Source organism: Triturus cristatus, chromosome 3_2 (genome assembly GCF_964204655.1).
Source record: "Triturus cristatus chromosome 3_2, aTriCri1.1, whole genome shotgun sequence".
Taxonomy (NCBI): Eukaryota; Metazoa; Chordata; class Amphibia; order Caudata; family Salamandridae; genus Triturus; species Triturus cristatus.
The window spans coordinates 344582921-344602039 of record NC_140584.1 but is presented as its reverse complement, the minus strand read 5'-3'; the positions used below and the strand labels follow the sequence as shown (position 1 = coordinate 344602039).

The following is a 19119-nucleotide window of genomic DNA, read 5'->3' as shown; positions in this document are numbered from 1 at the left end:
CATGATAAATTTGTGCCACTGTCATATTGTATGTACTCCTTGGCATAAGGGGCTCACCCATGAAAGAATTATGACCTTGGTATAGTGGAAGTCATTTCCGATTTCAGACATTTGAAAAAAATACAAGATTTACTCCTAGGAAAGGCCAGGCTTCCATGGAGCACCATGAAAGTACTGGAATATTTCATTAATGCTGTAAAAGTTTGAAGCTTTTTAAAAATGTGATCCCAAACGTTTAAAAAAAATTCCCCAAGAGAGAAGTCTACTCTACCTTTAATCATCTACAAAAAACTGTAAGTTGTGTGTTGTTTGCTGGAATTTGGGGTAAGTATCACACCCCACCACTTACATAGATCATTTTCCTTATATAATGGCCATAAGGTGAGCTCTGATCCCATTTCTGGAAATGCTTGTCCAGCCCCATTGCTGGGAGTAGGACTGGCTTTAGGGCAGTGCGACTGGTGCAGCTGCACCTGGTGTTGACTTTGGTGGGGGACGCAGTGTTTAAAAATAATAATTGTTGTTTTAAAAGCACATGAACTTCCTTGTGCATCAGGTAGTTTTCAGGTTACAATAAAAATGCCAGGATAACTCTGGTGATTAATTCTCCAACTGGTGAGAGTTTGGCATTTTGTGTAGTGGCAGTTTTGGCTTATCGTAAAGTAGTGTGGAGGGTTAATGGGCCTGCTGCAAAGAAAGTGTACCATGCTGATCACAGAACTGAATGGGAGTGAACTAGGATTAGCACTATAAAGAAATTGAAATGTACATTAGATAGAGGCTATGGAGAGATGAGGTGCACTGTTGGAGTTGTAGTGAGACAATTCATGGAGAAGGCGGTTATGAGGGGGGGGGGGGGGGGGGGGAAGAGCGACAAAAAAAGACACACTCATAACGGCCCCCACCAGCGCTCGAGTCAGCCCAGGCTGGAAATCTTAGCCACCGCCAAAGTTCGGGTCTAGTTACACCCCTGATCGCAGACACATTCCATATCTATGGTCCAAAGGTCTAAGCACATATTAACTTCAGGAAAGGAAGGGTAGGAGGCAGAAATAAGTGTTCAAGAGTTGTATTCTTTACCGTTAAGCTAGATAGGATTCCACTCAGTTGCGAGTCGTCTCTTGATGTCAGATACCTCCTGGCATTCTGGTAGAAATTAGTTAGCTCATAATACATATATACAGGCCCCTAAAAGAAAAAACGACAACATGAATTTTTATATTTTGTAAGAGCACTTTTTGTGGCTAAACAATTGCGCCACAAGAAAAATGCAGCATAACGTTGATGCACATTCATCCATTATAAACTCAAAACCGAGAAATAGAGACCAACAAAAATTCAAAAGTCTTACACTGACAAGTAATATATATAATAATTACACAGAATGGGGATATAATGTTAAAGTCTCCCTACAGGTCTCACTAAAAAGTATCTACGTAAAAATGCTTCAATCACCTTTTGTGGTTTATGTACCCTCCCAGAACAGTTCAAACTATGCACAGTTTCTGATGGTTCGGTATTTCTGCTCAAAACGTCAGTGTGCTCAAGTCGAATAAAAAATGAAATACTTTGACAGTGGAGAACATTCTAAAAAAGAGGACAGAGCAAAGAGCAGACTATCCAGAGATAATTTTGAAGATAATTTTTAGGGACAAATCCCACTGCAACTAATAATTCAATCCAAAAGGCTTATTTTGTTGAGATGGAGGGGTCAGTTGTGGGTTGTTCTTTGCCCTGGCAACTTGGCGCTGGTTATATAGGTTATTTGTGACCTCCTCAGTGGTTAATTTGTAAAAAATAAAAAAATAAAAGATAAAGTACTGGGGCTCTCGTCAGGAGGCAGTTGACACCAGCCCATTTGTCCTGTTAGTGCTGCCTAAAACAAATCCACGAAAGTGGGGAGAGGATGTGGCGTAATGACCAGAGCTGCTGCCTTCGGATCTGGGGAACCAGGTTCAAATCTCAGCGTTGGCTCAACATCCTGTGATTCTGGGCAAATCCTTGTGGCTACAATAAATGAATGCGTCCATAACTGGTGCTCATGAAAAGCGCCGGTGTTTATGATTAAGTGCCGGTGCTGAGCACCGGAAACCACTGGCTCAAATTAAAGCATTGGACCTCCTCTAGTACCAAACTATGCTCAGTTGGTCTTGTGCATTAGCCATAGTGTAATTGTGTTTCTGTACAAATTGAGGTCTGTGCGTCTTTATTTGTGTGGGTACGTCTTTTCAAGTCCCAGTCCATGTGCCTACGGTTCCAATTTAACAGTCTTCCTGCTCTTTTGAACTGGTCTCCTTGTCCCACTATCAGTATTTCGTGGTCAAATTCACCGTGTCCCAATCAACTCAATATCTATGTTCTGACTAGTGACATGTTGGTTTCCCAATGTAAGTGACCCTCCTATTCCAGTGTACCAGCTTTCCTGTCCCATTGAACATGTGTTATTTGGTCTCCATCCTAGGATATCTCCATCTAAAATAAATGTCTCCCTGTCCCAGAGATGGTGTATTAGATATTGGTGTATAGATTGTTGCATAGCCAGTGTCATCCTGTCTTCTTGCCCGTGTGTCTCTTTCCCCATGGGAGTCCATTCTCTGTCCCATGTAGATTCTTTCATTCAAATGGTTTTGTTAGCAATTCTTTTTCCAGGAACGGTTTTGGGCTATTTTTAATTTGTATTTTTTAGAAAGTCTTACTTATTTTGCTTGTTTTTTGCTCCTCGGTTGTGTGAAAAAACTGATCTTGACTTAAAATCGCTGAAAAACCATGACAGCATCTCAACCGGGCTTAAACATGATTCTATATCTAGGGGCAGAGTGCGAGGATATGAGTAGTCTATCTTTTAGGTTTGAAAGTGTGCCTGTTGGTTCCTCTCATAGGTGTAGAAAATTTGTTGGAGGCTGGTCTGGACTGCAACGGCTTTTCACCATTGAAGAATGATATTTCATTTATGGGTTTGTTAATTTAGAATTGCTCCAGGGAAGATATTTTGCACCATCAGGTGACAGAGGATGTGTTTGGAATTACCTGCCCAATTTTGGGGAGAGGATGTATTATGGCTAGAGTGGTCGACCTCGAAGCTGGGGAACCAGGTTTGAGTCTTGGCAATGACGCTCAACATCGTGTGGGCAAATCACTTAATCTCCCATGTGTCCTTCTATAATGAAACTGGTGATCATGTAAAGCGCTCCGATACCCGATGTCTCAGGTCTTGTTCGTGCTATATAAAACTCCTAAAAAATAAATTTAAAAAAAGTAAACTTTGAGGGGAGGGTACTTTTTGGGTTCAATATCTAGCATCGCTAAGGATCAAGAAACAGGCACCCATAGCTGAGGAGTGGGGCACAATAATGAGATTTAAATATTTAGACAAGAATTGTGCCAAGGACAAATAGCTTTTTCGAGATACATGTGAAAATGTCCAGAATTATTATTTTTTTTTTTCAGGAAACAAACAGATAGACCCTTTAAATTTGGATTATTAACCCAAACGCGACACACATTGCAAAGTTCTTTATGATTTATTTTCATACAGGGGCGGCTTCTCCGCACAGGGCAGAGGTGCGTCACCCCACTGCTTTGCAACAGTGTAAGTAAAGGAAAAATAAAATGATAACTATGCTTTCATTTTATTGTTTCCTGCTCCAAGCTTGTCGGGGCAGGTGGGGCTGCTCTGCTCGCAGAGCAGGGAAAGAGTGGTGGGCACTATGTAAAGTGTGCATTAATGTTTGGCCAGCTGACTTGGGCCGTCCAAACTATCATGCGCACTTTTCATGTTCTACGCCGAGGCTGCGTCACAGCCGGGGTGGAGAACATGCCCAGGCTTCCAGTTCCTGCTGAGAGCCAAACCACGGTGCTCCTGAAGAAAGTGACCTGATTAGGGCCACCCGGGTCACTCACGAGCACCTCTCAGCCTTTCATACAAATGAAGAGTCGGTCAGACAGGAGAGAATACAAACCAAGTACATTTATTCAGATACACTCGAGCGGAGTCCAGTCTGACCAGCCCCCTGGGTTTGCTGCAGAGGGACTGACTTCGGCAAGCATGGCAATACATTATGTACAATTCAGAACCAACAAAGACACACCTGGACTGGAAATTTCCAGTTGGTAGCAGTTGAACAAAGGAGATAGAGAAGGACGAGTTTCGATCCTGAGACCGGGTACATGCTATCTCGATGCCAAGGTCACTCTGCCTGTGCCCGCCGGTCTAAGGGTGGGAGCAGGCCTATCTAGTGGGAAAGGTATGAACTAATAAGAACAGTGTATTTATTAGTACAGCAAAGCTCAACATTGGAGAAAGAAAGACTATTGCAGCTACTTTCAGCTATGGCAGAGATACAGAAGTTAGTTTCGATCATGGCTCAAAATGGCGGCTGGACATACAATGATGCTGCGAAAGCTAACAAGACGTAAAATGTATTAACAACACAGCTAAAACATTTGTATTCCAACACTCAGACCAATCACAACACAACGCTGCATTGCGATTGGCTTAGGGGAGCCGGTTTGCTTCCTGTTCAGGCCCATGCAGAGGAGAAACGGAGGAAAGATGCGACGATAAGGGGAGTGTTTTTTTCTTTTTTTACACCCCTCTTGCCCCGCCACCCCTGATCCAAGCCGGCCACTCCTGTTTTCATATTTTTTTTCACAGGCTCAAACTTATCATTCAACCAAGAAGTATTTTAAACATTTTGAGAGTTCATCATAACACCCAGTTATAAAAGGAAGAATATTAGCAATTGGAAACCGTATTCTGCTAGGGGATATGTCAAATTTGTGGAGTAAAAATAATTTTGTCCTAGATGTTATTCGGCAATAAAGAACATTTTAACTGGCTACAAGAAGAAGCCAGGTGTTCTGTTGAGGTACACATCTGGCTCTAGGGATGAAAAAGAGGACAATGGTAGGATTATACTGGAGATGGCTTCTGTGGACTTATCCAGCTGCGGCAGGTAAGAGCAGTGGGGTCGGCTGGGGTTGGGGGGGGGGGGGAATTTCGAGAGACAATCACAAGAGAAAATTTGATATTTATTAACTATGCAACATAACTGCAACAACTCTTCACTGAGACAGTTGTCGAATAAGCATGCCACTGTCGGAACTCATCCTTGGTTTTGAATACCTATGCTTGACATAAACAAGGCATGTTCTGTAACAACTTGCAATTAAAAATATCGTAATATAAGTATATATTTTTTTAATCTGCCCGCAATAAGAAAATTCTTACCTGTAAAAGTTCTGAAAGATAAATATCCAGGTGACACGTACATTGGTCAACAAGGGTGTTATTTTCATAAATGCAATTAGAACACGTGAGGTTTGTTCCATAGGCACCTGTGTAATCAAACTGCAAGAAAAAAAGTCATACGAAAACAATTGAGTTTTTTGGCAACGAAAGTATCAATATTGAAAACTTAGTTATAATTTCAAAAGGAAATTACCATATATCCCCATCTTCATGCAGACTGTATCCTTCACAGGTGCAATATCCTGGATACACAGTAACAAGACTGACAACTGACACACTCAATCTCAAACTTCCACTCCTGCAATTTTCCAAGCATTTCCATTGCTTCGTTGTTAAAGAGCCAGGTTTTTAGCTCTTTTCTGAAGGGGAGGACAGTGGGCAGAGCTCGGATGTGGGATGGCAGGTTGTTCCAAAGCTTAGTAGTTGACAACAAAGCTTCTGCCTTCTCAACTGGCTTTGTAAAATCTAGGAGTGGTCATTGGATTTGCACCTAGTGATCGCATCGGTCTATCAGGAGTGTACATCTGAAAAGAAAGTTTCAGAAACCCAGGACCAATATTCTGCAATGCCTTGTAGGCTAAGCTAAGAGCCTTAAATTTGATGCAGTTTCTTACCGCAAGCCAGTGCAACTGCCGAATTTCTTTGGCTACCGAATTGAATTTAGTGGTCCCCGCGAGAATCCTGGCAGCTGCATTCTGCACCATCTGGAGCGTATTAATGTTTTTTCCTGCATATTAACATAAAGACCAGTGCAGTAGTCCAGCTTAGAAAGGACTAGTGCCGTGGTTTCTGCCCTCCACTGGGATAAAAAGGGAAGAATGTTTATCATTCTGAGCAGGTAAGAAATAGGAGGAGATCAGAAGTTGACTTGAGGTTGGAAATTTAACTTTTCATCTGTTATCACACCCAGATGTTTTGCCTGTGTATCTGGGATAGGAGGGAGAGCCCAGTTCTTCCGGCCACCAGCTAGATGACTAAACAGGCAATAGATAAGTAAAACTGAGGTGATCCTGTTTAAGGAAGTGTTTGGACATCCAAGAGCTGATAGCCAGCATACCATCATGGAAAGTGGCGGAGACCTCAGTACCATTATTAAAAATGGACAGGACAATTTGGGTGCTGTCAGCATAGGAAGTTAATGCAAGGGCAAAAGATTGGACTAGAAGAGCCAGCTCTGTAACATATGTTAAACACAGTTGGACTGATAGATGGGCCCTGCAGAACCCCACAGGGGAGAGAGAAAGTAGCCAATTCAAAGTTGCCCATTACTAGCAATGGTGATCTATCAGTAAGAAAAGATGTCAACGGGGATTTAGCCCTATTCTTAATGCCCAAAGTGGTGAAATGGTGGATCAGCATCCCTTTGTCAACAGTATCAAATGCCGCTGGCAGGTCAAGGAGATTAAGTGCCAAAGCTCCACCTCTGTTGAGCGTGACCTTCATCTATTCTGTTTGGGAAAAAGGGGGTGGTGATGGACAGAGTTTCTGAAAGATGCAGAATACTCTTACCAAGTCAAGAGATCATGGTTTTAATCCATCACCGTTTTTTAGCTCACTGCACCATCCCAGCTCAGAACCTGGCTACATGCAAATTAGTCTGTACCTGTCCCAGTGCATGATGGGAACAGGGCAAACCAAACTACCAAGCCAATTCTTATACTGGGAAGGAAACAAGCTTCCGGGGACCGGTTTCTGGCATCACAGCCTTCGTCGGCCCGGCTTGCCTGAATCCTGATGGTGCAATGAGCAAGGGACTCACGTCTGAGCATACCCTCCCACACTGAGTGTGGATAAAATCGATTTGGGAAAAAGGGGGTGGTGATGGACAGAGTTTCTGAAAGATGCAGAATACTCTTACCAAGTCAAGAGATCATGGTTTTAATCCATCACCGTTTTTTAGCTCACTGCACCATCCCAGCTCAGAACCTGGCTACATGCAAATTAGTCTGTACCTGTCCCAGTGCATGATGGGAACAGGGCAAACCAAACTACCAAGCCAATTCTTATACTGGGAAGGAAACAAGCTTCCGGGGACCGGTTTCTGGCATCACAGCCTTCGTCGGCCCGGCTTGCCTGAATCCTGATGGTGCAATGAGCAAGGGACTCACGTCTGAGCATACCCTCCCACACTGAGTGTGGATAAAATCGATTTGGGAAAAAGGGGGTGGTGATGGACAGAGTTTCTGAAAGATGCAGAATACTCTTACCAAGTCAAGAGATCATGGTTTTAATCCATCACCGTTTTTAGCTCACTGCACCATCCCAGCTCAGAACCTGGCTACATGCAAATTAGTCTGTACCTGTCCCAGTGCATGATGGGAAGTGTTTGGACATCCAAGAGCTGATAGCCAGCATACCATCATGGAAAGTGGCGGAGACCTCAGTACCATTATTAAAAATGGACAGGACAATTTGGGTGCTGTCAGCATAGGAAGTTAATGCAAGGGCAAAAGATTTGACTAGAAGAGCCAGCTCTGTAACATATGTTAAACACAGTTGGACTGATAGATGGGCCCTGCAGAACCCCACAGGGGAGAGAGAAAGTAGCCAATTCAAAGTTGCCCATTACTAGCAATGGTGATCTATCAGTAAGAAAAGATGTCAACAGGGATTTAGCCCTATTCTTAATGCCCAAAGTGGTGAAATGGTGGATCAGCATCCCTTTGTCAACAGTATCAAATGCCGCTGGCAGGTCAAGGAGATTAAGTGCCAAAGCTCCACCTCTGTTGAGCGGGACCTTCATCTATTCTGTGGCTTTTATCAGTGCTGCCTCGATGCTATGTCCGGACCTGAAACCAAAATGTGTCTCATCCAGCAACTGGTTATCTTGAATATATTGTGTGAGCTGGATATTCCTCACTTTTTCATTGAGTTTGGCGGCAGAGGGAGGCGCAAGTTGGGCCAGTAATTGTTGGGATCAAATGGGTTTAGCTTTGGTTTTTTTATTAGCGGAAAAATGGAGGCCCTTTTCCACTGAGTCAAGAAAACTTCTGAAATAAACATAGTATTGAAGATGGCTGCCAGATTTTCACCCATCAGGTCTGGGAAACATTTCAGAACCATGGGGGGGGGGGGGGGGGGGGGGGCAAGCAAGGGGGCACAGGTCAGATGGCGAGACAGACTTAACCTTGCTCATCATAGTGGCTATCTGTTCATAGGTAACCGAAGTAAATTTCGTGAAGGTGCAGACCTCGTGAGGCACTCTGCATGGATCACATGCAATCCTGGAAGAGGAGAAGGCCTCACATTTGGAATAAATTTGATTTACTTTGGCCTGGAAGCAATGTGCTAATGAGTCACCTAAGGTTTGTGCAGAGACGCAAGAATGGTTGTCTGGTGGGGATGCAAGTTTAGACACCACGTGAAACACATTTTTGGTGGAATCCTTAGGGGTTTCTATTGGCTGCATAAAGTAAACACTCTCCCATAACTAGGAGATGTTTATATTTAGCAAGAGCCTGCATATATCTGGTTTTCTCTTAAAGATCGTAATGAGACTGCCAACGTCTTTCCTGTCTCCTGCATTGTTCTTTTTCATGCCTAAAAGCTTTGGAAAACCATGGATCAAAGTGAGGTTTCCTGTTTTTTGGGAGACTTTAATGATTGGAACGAATTTAGAGAAGGTGGCCTAGAGCCAATCAGTGTAGCTTTGAGGGGCCTGCTCTGGGTCAGGAGAAAACTCGTGTTGGGTATTAAATAACTGTTGGGTGAGGAGAGAGCCATTTATATTTTCCCAGGACTGAGACTGCTAGGGCAGGCATGGACTGATATTGGTGGACTGTTCTAATAGTTTTATCTCATATATAATAGCGTGATGGTCAGGCCAGGCTAAAGGTAGAACCTCATTGGTAGTAATCAGCTTATTATTAGTGAACAGGCCATCTAAGGTGTGTCCAGCTGAGTGTGTGGGTATACTAATATTTTGTATTAGCCCTAAAGATCCTAAAGTGTCTAGGAGGGTTTCTGTGTCCTTGATAGAAAGGAGATCTAGGTGGAAATTAAAATCACCTAGTAAGGTGAAGTTCTTTTCACAAGCAATAGCCTCTAGGAGGAACCCTACATTATCCAGAAAACTGCTCCTAGGTCCAGGAGGACAATAGAGGAGCATTCTCTCAAATGATTGCTTCTTTGAAAGTGTTGTATAAAAAGTAATGAAATTAAATGAAATGAAAAAGGGTATTTGATTAAGCGCACTGCGGCCTAGCAGCTTCCTGGCGCTGAGGACTCATCCAAGCTCACAAAAAAACACAAGAGGACTAGCTGGGAAAAGCCTGAGAAAACAGGAAATTTTTGAGGGCCGTACGAAAGTGAGTGTAGATGGGGATGGAGCGAATAGAAAGGGGGAGGCTGTTCCAGAAACGGGGGGCCAGAACCGAGAAACGGGTGCCCCCAGTGCGTGATTTGCGAAAGCAGGGGACGTGGAGCAGAGAAAGTGATGAGGAACGAAGAATTCGACTGGGGACGTGGGAGGTGATGAGAGAGTGGATTAAGTGTGGAGCGGAGCGATGATGAGCCCGAAAGGCCAGGCAGGCGAGTTTAAAGAAAGATCTGAGATGCACAGGGAGCCAGTGAAGAGACTTAAGAGCAGATGTGATGTGAGAAGATTTGGGTAGGCGGAGGATAAGACGAGCCGCCTGATTTTGAATGGCCTGAAGACGGCGGGTTTCATAGGCGGGGATGCCAACGTACAGGCCATTCCCATAGTCAAGGCGGGAGATGATAAGAGCGATGACTATGGTTTTAAGGGCATCGACAGAAAAAAACCGAGAGATCTTACGGATTAAACGAAGGGAAAGAAAACACGAAGAGACAACGGAGCGGATTTGTGAAGGCATGGACAGGTCATGACTGACCTTGATGCCCAAGGTCCGGACAGAAGAAACCGGTACCGGGGGGGGGACCAAAGGAAAGGAGCCAATGAGCAGGGGACCAAGGATTGGAGGAACCACCCGTGAAGACAAGCTCCGTTTTGTCTGGATTAAGCTTCAAATGATTGAAGCTCATCCACTGAGAAATGAAGACTAAAGTGGAGCAGAACTTGGGGAGGGAAACAAGAGGGGACGAAAGATCAAAGACGAGCTGGAGGTCATCAGCGTAGTTATACACAGAGACCCCCAGCTCGAGAAGGAGACAAGAGGGCGGATGTAGAGGTTAAAAAGAAGAGGGGAAAGGGAGGAGCCCTGCGGAACCCCACAGGTAACCAAACGAGGGGGAGCGGAAAAACCGGAAAGGTGAACCGCTTGCGTCCTGCCTTGGAGGAAGGACGCGATCCAAGAAAGGGCAATGCCCTGAATGCCCGCTGCGCTGACACGATCGAGAAGAATGGCATGATCGACCGTGTCAAACGCAGCGGACAGATCGAGGAGGACCAGAGCTTGGGGGAGATTGAGGTCGGCTTTCCCCTTGAGTTCATCCATGACCGCAAGCACCACTCCCTCAGTGCAGTGGCCTGGGCGGAAGCCCGCCTGATGGGAGGCCAGAAGATGATTCTCCTCGAGATAGGTGGACAAGCAAGATGTGACATGGCTTTCAAGGATCTTCCCGAGATAGGGAAGCAAAGAGATAGGCCTAAATTTGGATAAAAGAGAGGGATCAAGACTAGTTTTTTTGAGAATTGGAAGAACAATAGCAGATTTGAATGAAGAAGGGACAGAGCCCAAAGTAAGGGAAGCATTAAGAAGGGCAAGAAGGGGGATGGGGCAGCTAGTGTAGAGTGCTCTGAGGATCCGTGCGGGAGCACAAACCGCAGGAGAGCCAGACTTAACCTTAGCAAGCAGGTCCAGGAAAAGCTGAGAAGAAATAGGTTGGAAATAGTTCAGAGAAGAGGAGGGTGGAGGAGGAGAAGCAGAGAGTTCGGGTTGGGATACAGAAGGGATGTTAGCCTTAATGTTGAAGATCTTGTCAATGAAAAAGTCATTGAGTGAGGAACATAACAATTGAGATGGAACAAGGGATGGGCAGGTGCGATCAGAAGTGGCAAGGTTATGAACTAATGAAAAAATTTCACGAGATTTATTGGCGGAGAAGGCCACTCTCTCAGTGAAATATTTGGTCTTAGCCACTAGAATGGCTCTTTTGTAATCGTTCAGGAGGGTTTTATATTTAAGCCGGAGAGTGGGGCAGTAGATCCGTCTCCACTGACGTTCCGAGCGCCTGAGATCAAGTTTAAGGGCTTTTAAGTCACTAGTAAACCATTTGTGGGCGTCAGAGGGTCGAACAGATTTAACCTTCTTAAGCGGGGCAGCCTGATCGCAAGAAGAAGAGAGCCAGATGCTGATGGCATCAGCCTGATTTTCCAAAGACAAATCAGTCAAGTCAGGGGCAGATGAGGCCAAAGAGGATGAGAGAGCATTAAGATCAGTCTGGTTCCAACTACGAGCCAGGATGGTTTTAGGAAGAGGAGCTTTCTCGGCAGGGCCCAGATGGATAAAGAAGGAGATCATGGAATGATCCGACCAGACGCAGGGGGAAGATAGAGGTAGATGATATATTGCAATGTGAAGACCAAATTTGATCCAGGATATGACCCTGGATATGAGTGGGGGCCGAAACATGAGAAGAGAAATTAAGACACTGAAGTGTGGCAGTGAAGTCTTTAGAGGAGTCCTCCCTGGGGTCACCTGGCCAAAAATTAAAGTCACCAAGTAGTAGCAACGATGAGTTGTTAACCACCAAGGTGGCCAGGAGATCCTGCAGGATGGGCACAAAAAGCGGCATAGCTTGGGGGGGCGGTACAGAAGGACGACAGTGAGGGGTGAGGGAAGATTGAGGGAACGGGCCACCAAGTAGTCCACATTGGGTATGGGGGGGTGAGCGAAAAGTTGGAATTTCAGAGAAGAGCGGATTATCATAGCCACACCCCCGCCAGCCTTGCCTTGAAGTAAAGTCTTCACATACTGAAGAAGGGGCCACCTCCCCTATGGTGATCAAGCTGTCCTAATATACCAGCGCAAGCCCACCGCCTCTTCTCTTAGGTCTGTCATGTCTGTAAAAAGAGACATGCAGGTATAGCTATGCAAAAATTTGGGCCAGAAGAAAGATCAGCCCATGTTTCAGTGATAAAAAGAAGGTCCAGCTGCTGGCTTTCTGTCAGGTAGGCTATTCAGTTTTTGTGTTTGTAGAGAGAACGCGCGTTAATCAGAGCGCAACAAAGTCGGGCTGTCCCGTCTACAGTCGGGCTGGAAACGATGATATTGCTAGGTTGAGAGTTGGGGCGGGGTCCTAAGGTATTTGTAGCCGTACTACTAGAGGTAGATTCACCTCCCTTCCTATTCGAGTCTTCGCACGGGCATGCAGAAAAGGAATCAAGCAAAGCCAGCGTGAACCCACAGTTAGAACAATGGCCATCGGCCCTCGTGGGTAGATCCGCAATGCTGAACTGTACACATTCATGCTGTGAGCACCATTAAGCACGTAAAGCCTTAATGGTGGCTGGAGACTCATTTACCAGTATTTTCTGGATTCAGTCTGGGTATCCCGTGAACACCACCAAGTGTGGTTGCGGGTAGTTCCTAACCCATGTACCTCACAGATACACAGGTTCCTGCCAGGCTCTCCACACTCTTCAAGTTGCTGCCATCCAACGGATTGAGGCCCTACAGGAAGCAACCAACAAGACTGTTTCTCACCATTTATGTGCCCCATTTCTGTTCTACTGGTGCGCCAGTTAGACCAATTTCAATCACCACATAACGTTTTCAGGAGTTTCTGCAACCCTCCCAGCATCGTAGAGACCCCTATCCAGAGAATAGGAAAAAACTTTCGTAAGGCAGTCACCATCCCCTCAGCCCAAACACTGTATTGGAACACAATTCTTGGGCACTTGTGTACTAAAGGGAGAAAACTCCTTTTATAGACACTGTGTTTTAATTTTCAAATGTGATATGTCTGCCAGTTCTTCGTTTTGTACGGTCTAGGATTATCTGGGTGAGACTATTAACCATTACCAGCACGAATGCAGCATTTAAAACTATTTTGACTTTTTAAAAATAAAATAGGACGTGAAGAAATCATCGTCTAATATATCTCTTGCCACAGAATCCCTCTTTATGCTGACCCAGTCAAAAGGTTAGGCCATCTTTGAAGTAATTGAGCAACGATTTTACATTGAAAGATCAGCAGTGAACAAGATATTGTGGTTGCCCGTCATTCTAAGGAAAGGGACAATGGCAGATATTTTACCAGCTTTTTTAGTTTCTTAATCAGGCAGCCGGGAGATGAGTTTGCAACATAGGTTGAAATAGGTCACTGACTTTTGCGGCTAGGTATAAATTGTGCCTACCTGTCAAAATCAATCACATTTCCAGGCATCCTTTCCACAAGAGCTTACCACATCTTTATAAACCCCAAATTACCCAAAACGTGCAAATCTTAGCCTGTGTCTGCTGTTGTATGTGAAGGCCAACAAACAGGTAGTATGAAGATACTTCAAGTTGGCTGGGCATCCTCTGAACCGAACCAAACCATAGTGATGGCCAGGAGGTCTCCGGCAAAACACACTTAATACAGTCATCGGAGCTATTTCTGGGGATAAGCCCATGACAGCAAATTTCTTCCCGCACCCTTACAAGAATTTTGGGCCCAGATAAGCAGAGGGAAAGGGTAACTGGGTGCGAATATTGGGCTGGTGGCTGATAAATTATACATAGCAAGCATGGAAGTGGACAAAGGCAGCAAACGTTCGGATGAAGCAGCAACACTCTTTAGTGAACTACCTACTGTGGCAGGTACCGCACACCACTCTAGAAAACAAGGCATAAAAGAAAACACATGATTAAATGGTGAAAGGTGACCAACCTACTAGAAAATCTATTCCAAGAGGGCTCAGGGTTTATACCATTCCATTGATGAGAACCCAAACCCCACGATGCTGTTAGAATGAGCATTCAACTCGGGGGGGGGGGGGGGGGGGGGGGGGAGTATTCAGAACGGGTGCTAAAAGTCCTGATCAAGTATGCTTGTGTGCATTTCGAACAAATGTAATTGCTTTTATTTGATTAGAGTGCCGGGGTTTCTTTGTGTGTTTGTTTTACGGGCCATGTATGACCGGTTTGATTGATATCCGTGGTAGTGGGATATCTGACCTCGAGTTGGCACCTTCAAAAATATTTGTTTCATAGCTAAGTATATATACTGTATCTGATTGCCTCATCATCTGATTTAATTGTTCAAGTGATTGTGCGACTCATTATCCACCACTACCTTGTGTGCTGATCTGCATTACAACAATGCAGTAAAAGAAACAGAGAATTGGAAGAGGAACTGAAAAAGTTAATAGATCAAGAATTAATAAAAAAAAATGCCAGAGGCGCCACAGGGTATTGAATACTTGGATAAAGAGAAGATATCAAGCTATGCAAACAACATAAACGTTTGAGGGCAATCAGGGCTATGAAACTCAAAAAAAACTTTTGAAAAAAGGTTTGACAAGAAATTAAACAAAAAAGTGAGACAAGAAGAAAAACAAAAGCATGCAAGAGAGGATGGTCTTGGACTCTAGTTTAGAAATCAGCTTCAACCCAGACAATACAGACTAAAGTGAATTAAGTCCCATCCCCAGTCCATGGGTACTTGTTCAGATGTATTCCAGATACTCTGCAGAGGGCAACAGCATCCCAGAAAGAATACAGCACAAGTAAAAAAAATGGTTAAAAACCAGAACAGGAGACAAAAACAGCGAAATGAAAAGCGAAAGACAAAATCCAACAAGAAAGGGGTCCAGGCACAACAGAAAGTGAAGAATATGGACAGAAATGGCAAATCCCAGGTGACAATGTAACCATGATTCATTTGTTTAAGATAACATTAACAAAGGAGGTAGAGGTGGTTTTAGGTTTATCATTCTCCCTGTCCAAACAGCTTGGTTCTGTCCAAACCAGCAATGATCCTTTCCAGTTGATCCATAAACCGAAGCTCTTGTAGGCCCACAATTTGGTTTCCAAGAAACCTTACGTAGTTTCTCCTTCTATTGCTGCAAACACATGGGCAGTGGCGGTGATATAAAGGGATTGTGACCTGCCTATGATTTGGAAAACGTAATATACAAACACACTTGAAATTATTTAGATTTAAAGTTAAGAACTGGTAATTGAGATTCTTAGCTCCATGGATATTAGGAGTAACTCTCACATGCAGAAACGTCATAGTAAAAGAAACACCTAACATGGTCCCATTAGATACTCTGAATACCAAGTGAGAGTGAAAGAATAGATGTAAAACTCTCATACAAGGTTGGCAAAGAAGTAAATTATGTTGAGAAAGAACAGTTAAATGATTCAGAGTGCAACAAAAACTAATGAATATATATCTTGAAGTGCGGTAATCCTGGAAAGACATGGGTTTTGATGGAATATACATTCATAAAAACAGATAAGACATGTATTCCAACACTCTTACCAAAAAGTCCACAAAAACCTTATCAAACCTCCTGGGAGTGCATTTGTAGCTTTAGAAGGTAGACTGTTAAAAGAAAAAAACTCTGTATATATGGACCATTTCTGGTTCTGGCTGGTAGAAACCCTCCCAACATACGTTAGGGACAATACAGGCTTCATGACAAAAATGCAGGACATTCATAGGGGCCCAGGGTACGTGATGGTATTATTAAACATTCACTCTTTAAATAAAAGCATCCACCATGAAAAAGGCATGTGGGAGAATGAAGTTTATCAGTGCTAGGCCAATTGTTCATTAGCAAAATACAAAGAGGTTTAATTGTAGGATTGAAATATGTCTGACAATATTTTCTTATTTGACTGTGTATTGTATAAATAACTTAGCCGTGAGCACCTGCTTTACCTTCAGCTAAACCAATTTGAACTTCGATTTACAGACCATGTTAGAATTGTACTTTAGAATGCGTTTAAACTGCTGCAGAAATGTGTTCACATATAAAATGACATGTAGAAAAATGTGCTTACTGCATAAATGTGAAAGAATCCTTATTAATGCTGCAAATAATATATTAATTACTTAGATATTTTGAGGACAGGTCGTTTATTAAAGTTTGTGTTATGTAGAAAAAGTTTGTACAAGTCAATCATTCTTAAATTTGCCTGTTTAGTTGGGCCTAAAAGTTTTTCTGTTCCCTTTCAACTCTTGATCATAGCTTAATAGATGTTTATATAGAATATTTTGCCTAGCACCATCAACTTGCTTTAGAATGTGCTGACTTTAAGCTGATTCTTCTTTAGCCTCATCACACCACATTGAATCATCTACCAAATACAATAAGCTTTCTGTGACTGCTTGAATAAATCATGAATAAGACATCTAAGAATACTTCACAAGATATTATTGCTAGTTTACCCTCATCATATCAGACTAGCTTGGTATTCACAATAAACATAGAACACATCTTTTACCTTAGGTAAGAAGGTTCTCATTAGAACTTTCCACCATGTAACAAAGTCCTGCAACAATGTTTTACACTAGATCGATGTGTGTGTTTACTGTGGGAATCAGAATAAGAAGCATCGGAAGCGCACTACACCATCGGATGAACTGTTTCCATTGGACGAGAGAGCTAACATCTAACAAGTTTTGATACATTATTGTGCGATTTTATATCAATGAGAGTTCCTAGCGAGTTAACAGAAGACTCGCTCAGACTCTGATCCAGATCCTTTTCCCCTGCCCTGCAACTCTTCTACTGGAGAGTTGGTCCTTTACTTCTGTTGCTGACAGAATCAGCGTTGTAGAGCATTGATCAGAAAAGGTCTTTATATGAAGAAAGAATAAAGGCACCTTCAGCAGTAGATAATATGGACTGTTGCTAATGTGGCTGTAAGGAACTCGGCTGAGTTTCCAGATTACTCTTTATGGGTAGTTCATTATAGATTCTGTTGCTCTTTTCCAAAAATAACTCTTCATGGGTTCTATTTAAGGTAGGTTAGGATGCCTTAGCTAGCTTAGTGAACATTTCCCTTTAGGGAACACTTTGTCAAGAATCAATCTTTTATTGATATTTTTGTGAATTGACTCATCTGAATAAAGATGACAAAACAATACTAATTCTTTAAGAGAATTTGTCTTGTTGGAACTTCCATCAGCCTCTAATCATCGATTGAACATTTATAATCTGATCGTTGAGGATATATGCACAGTTTAGGTCTTCGTTCTCGCTCCATTCTACCAGGTCAATTCTACCATTGACCTGTCAAGAGCCATCAAGATTTCCTAAAGGAGGAAATCTGTAATTTGGGTGTTTAGTCTTAAATACAATCCTTGGCTCTGCCTCCTGCACACTTAAGCACTTTCTGGGTAAAATTTAACAGATTATCATTGAAAACTCTTTAGTTATATACCGTACATCATTGAGACAACAGAATTACGACATTCTATTTAACAATGTACTGGAGTACATTTACCTGACAGACAAAAGACTTGCGCTATGTGCACAAGTCTATCTTCACCATGATGCATATAATGTAGTCTATCCAAAATGGTACCCACTATAATCAAGGCTCATTTCATTAGCAAAATGGCATGGAGTCCACTTTTTTCTGCACATGAAATAAAGAAACCGCACTAGATCCTGTACAATTCTGCAGAGGATCAGCTGTGTGCCTTAGGTAAACAAGCATATATTACTACCCTTTCCCTTTACGAAAATGACCTTTAATTTCTACAAATTTGTCTTTGTCAGTGGACCCACATACCGTTTGCTCTTGAATGTTGTTGGAGGAGTAGTATAGTCCAACTCCAATACCAATAAAAAGAAATCCAAAGATAAAAAAAATAGGAATAACTATGCCAACTGAAAGAAGTGGCTGCCAGGCTGGAAGCCTCTGTTGTGTGAATGCAGTGTTATCAGGTCTGTTTTTCAGCAATTCTTCAGTCTTCTTGCTCGACATGTCTGGACACTATTCCTAAAGACAAAAAGTGTTCATACACTTATTATCACATTGTTTTACAATTATGTATGGTTGATCAACTTACAATGTAGGCCATGAAAGTATAGCATAGGAGGTTATTAATTTTTTATTAACTAAACATTGATCCGCAATTAAACATATAAGACCATCTCAAAATACACTCCATTTAGAAGGGAAAGGATTTATTTTATGGTTTTCTTTTTCAGAGTGCACAGGTAGCGTCTTTGACACTTATGGATTGGGGATGAATTGTTAAGAGAGGATTTATGTGAAAATGAAAATTCAAATTGGGTTTCATTGCTTCCATGGGCTACCCTCTCACTGCACCTCCCAGATCCCTCTCTATGTCATACTTGTTCTCCCCTTCTCTCTCTCCAAAAATCATGGTTTTTGTTTTCTTTGTAACTTCGATATTCAGGGTTTCTTGGTTGTAGGATAGATAGTTTCACATAATGCCGTTGAGAAGTCACCTCCTGAACTTCCACTCCATGTTGAAGGTGAATGGGAGGTATTTGACATAGGAAATAAAATGTTTAAGAAGCATGAATGTCCTTCCTCCATTTCAATAAAAGAATAAGATTTGAATGATTTCTTGTCACATCAAGTTTCTAGGAAGCTGTATGTTCCTATACACCATGGTATTTAAGCCTGCATATCAGCGTTGTATCACTTGCTCAAAGAAGTAGTTCCTGTTTCTCCTTGTTGTTTTACGTGCCTCCCCCAATATTTAACAAGTCCCATCTGAGCATGCATGTCCTTTCTCTATTTCAATAATAGAATAAGATTTGAATCATTTCCTGTTACTCAAGTTTCTAGGACGCTGCACTTTACTTTACACCGTGGTATTTAAGCCTGCATATCAGGGTTGTATCACTTACTCAAAGAAGAAGTTCCGGTTTCTCCTTGTGGTATTACATGCCTCCCCTAATATTTAACAAGTCCCATCAGAGTTGGCTATTCGCAAATGATTAGACAACAAAAATAACAATGGAT

General features: G+C 42.8%; 1 protein-coding gene across 1 annotated transcript in view; it reads right to left on the bottom strand.

Moving 5' to 3' along the window:
- Positions 1-19119, bottom strand: part of LOC146857344 (cell cycle control protein 50B-like) — a 112134-nt gene that overhangs the window by 52974 nt on the left and 40041 nt on the right. Inside the window, exons 2-4 of the mRNA XM_085647834.1 lie at positions 17911-18120; positions 5231-5350; positions 1081-1188 (exon numbers count right to left, since the gene is read on the bottom strand). Of these exons, the coding sequence (XP_085503960.1) occupies positions 1081-1188; positions 5231-5350; positions 17911-18105 (423 nt within the window). The 5' untranslated portion in view covers positions 18106-18120. The remainder of the gene's footprint in view (positions 1-1080; positions 1189-5230; positions 5351-17910; positions 18121-19119) is intronic.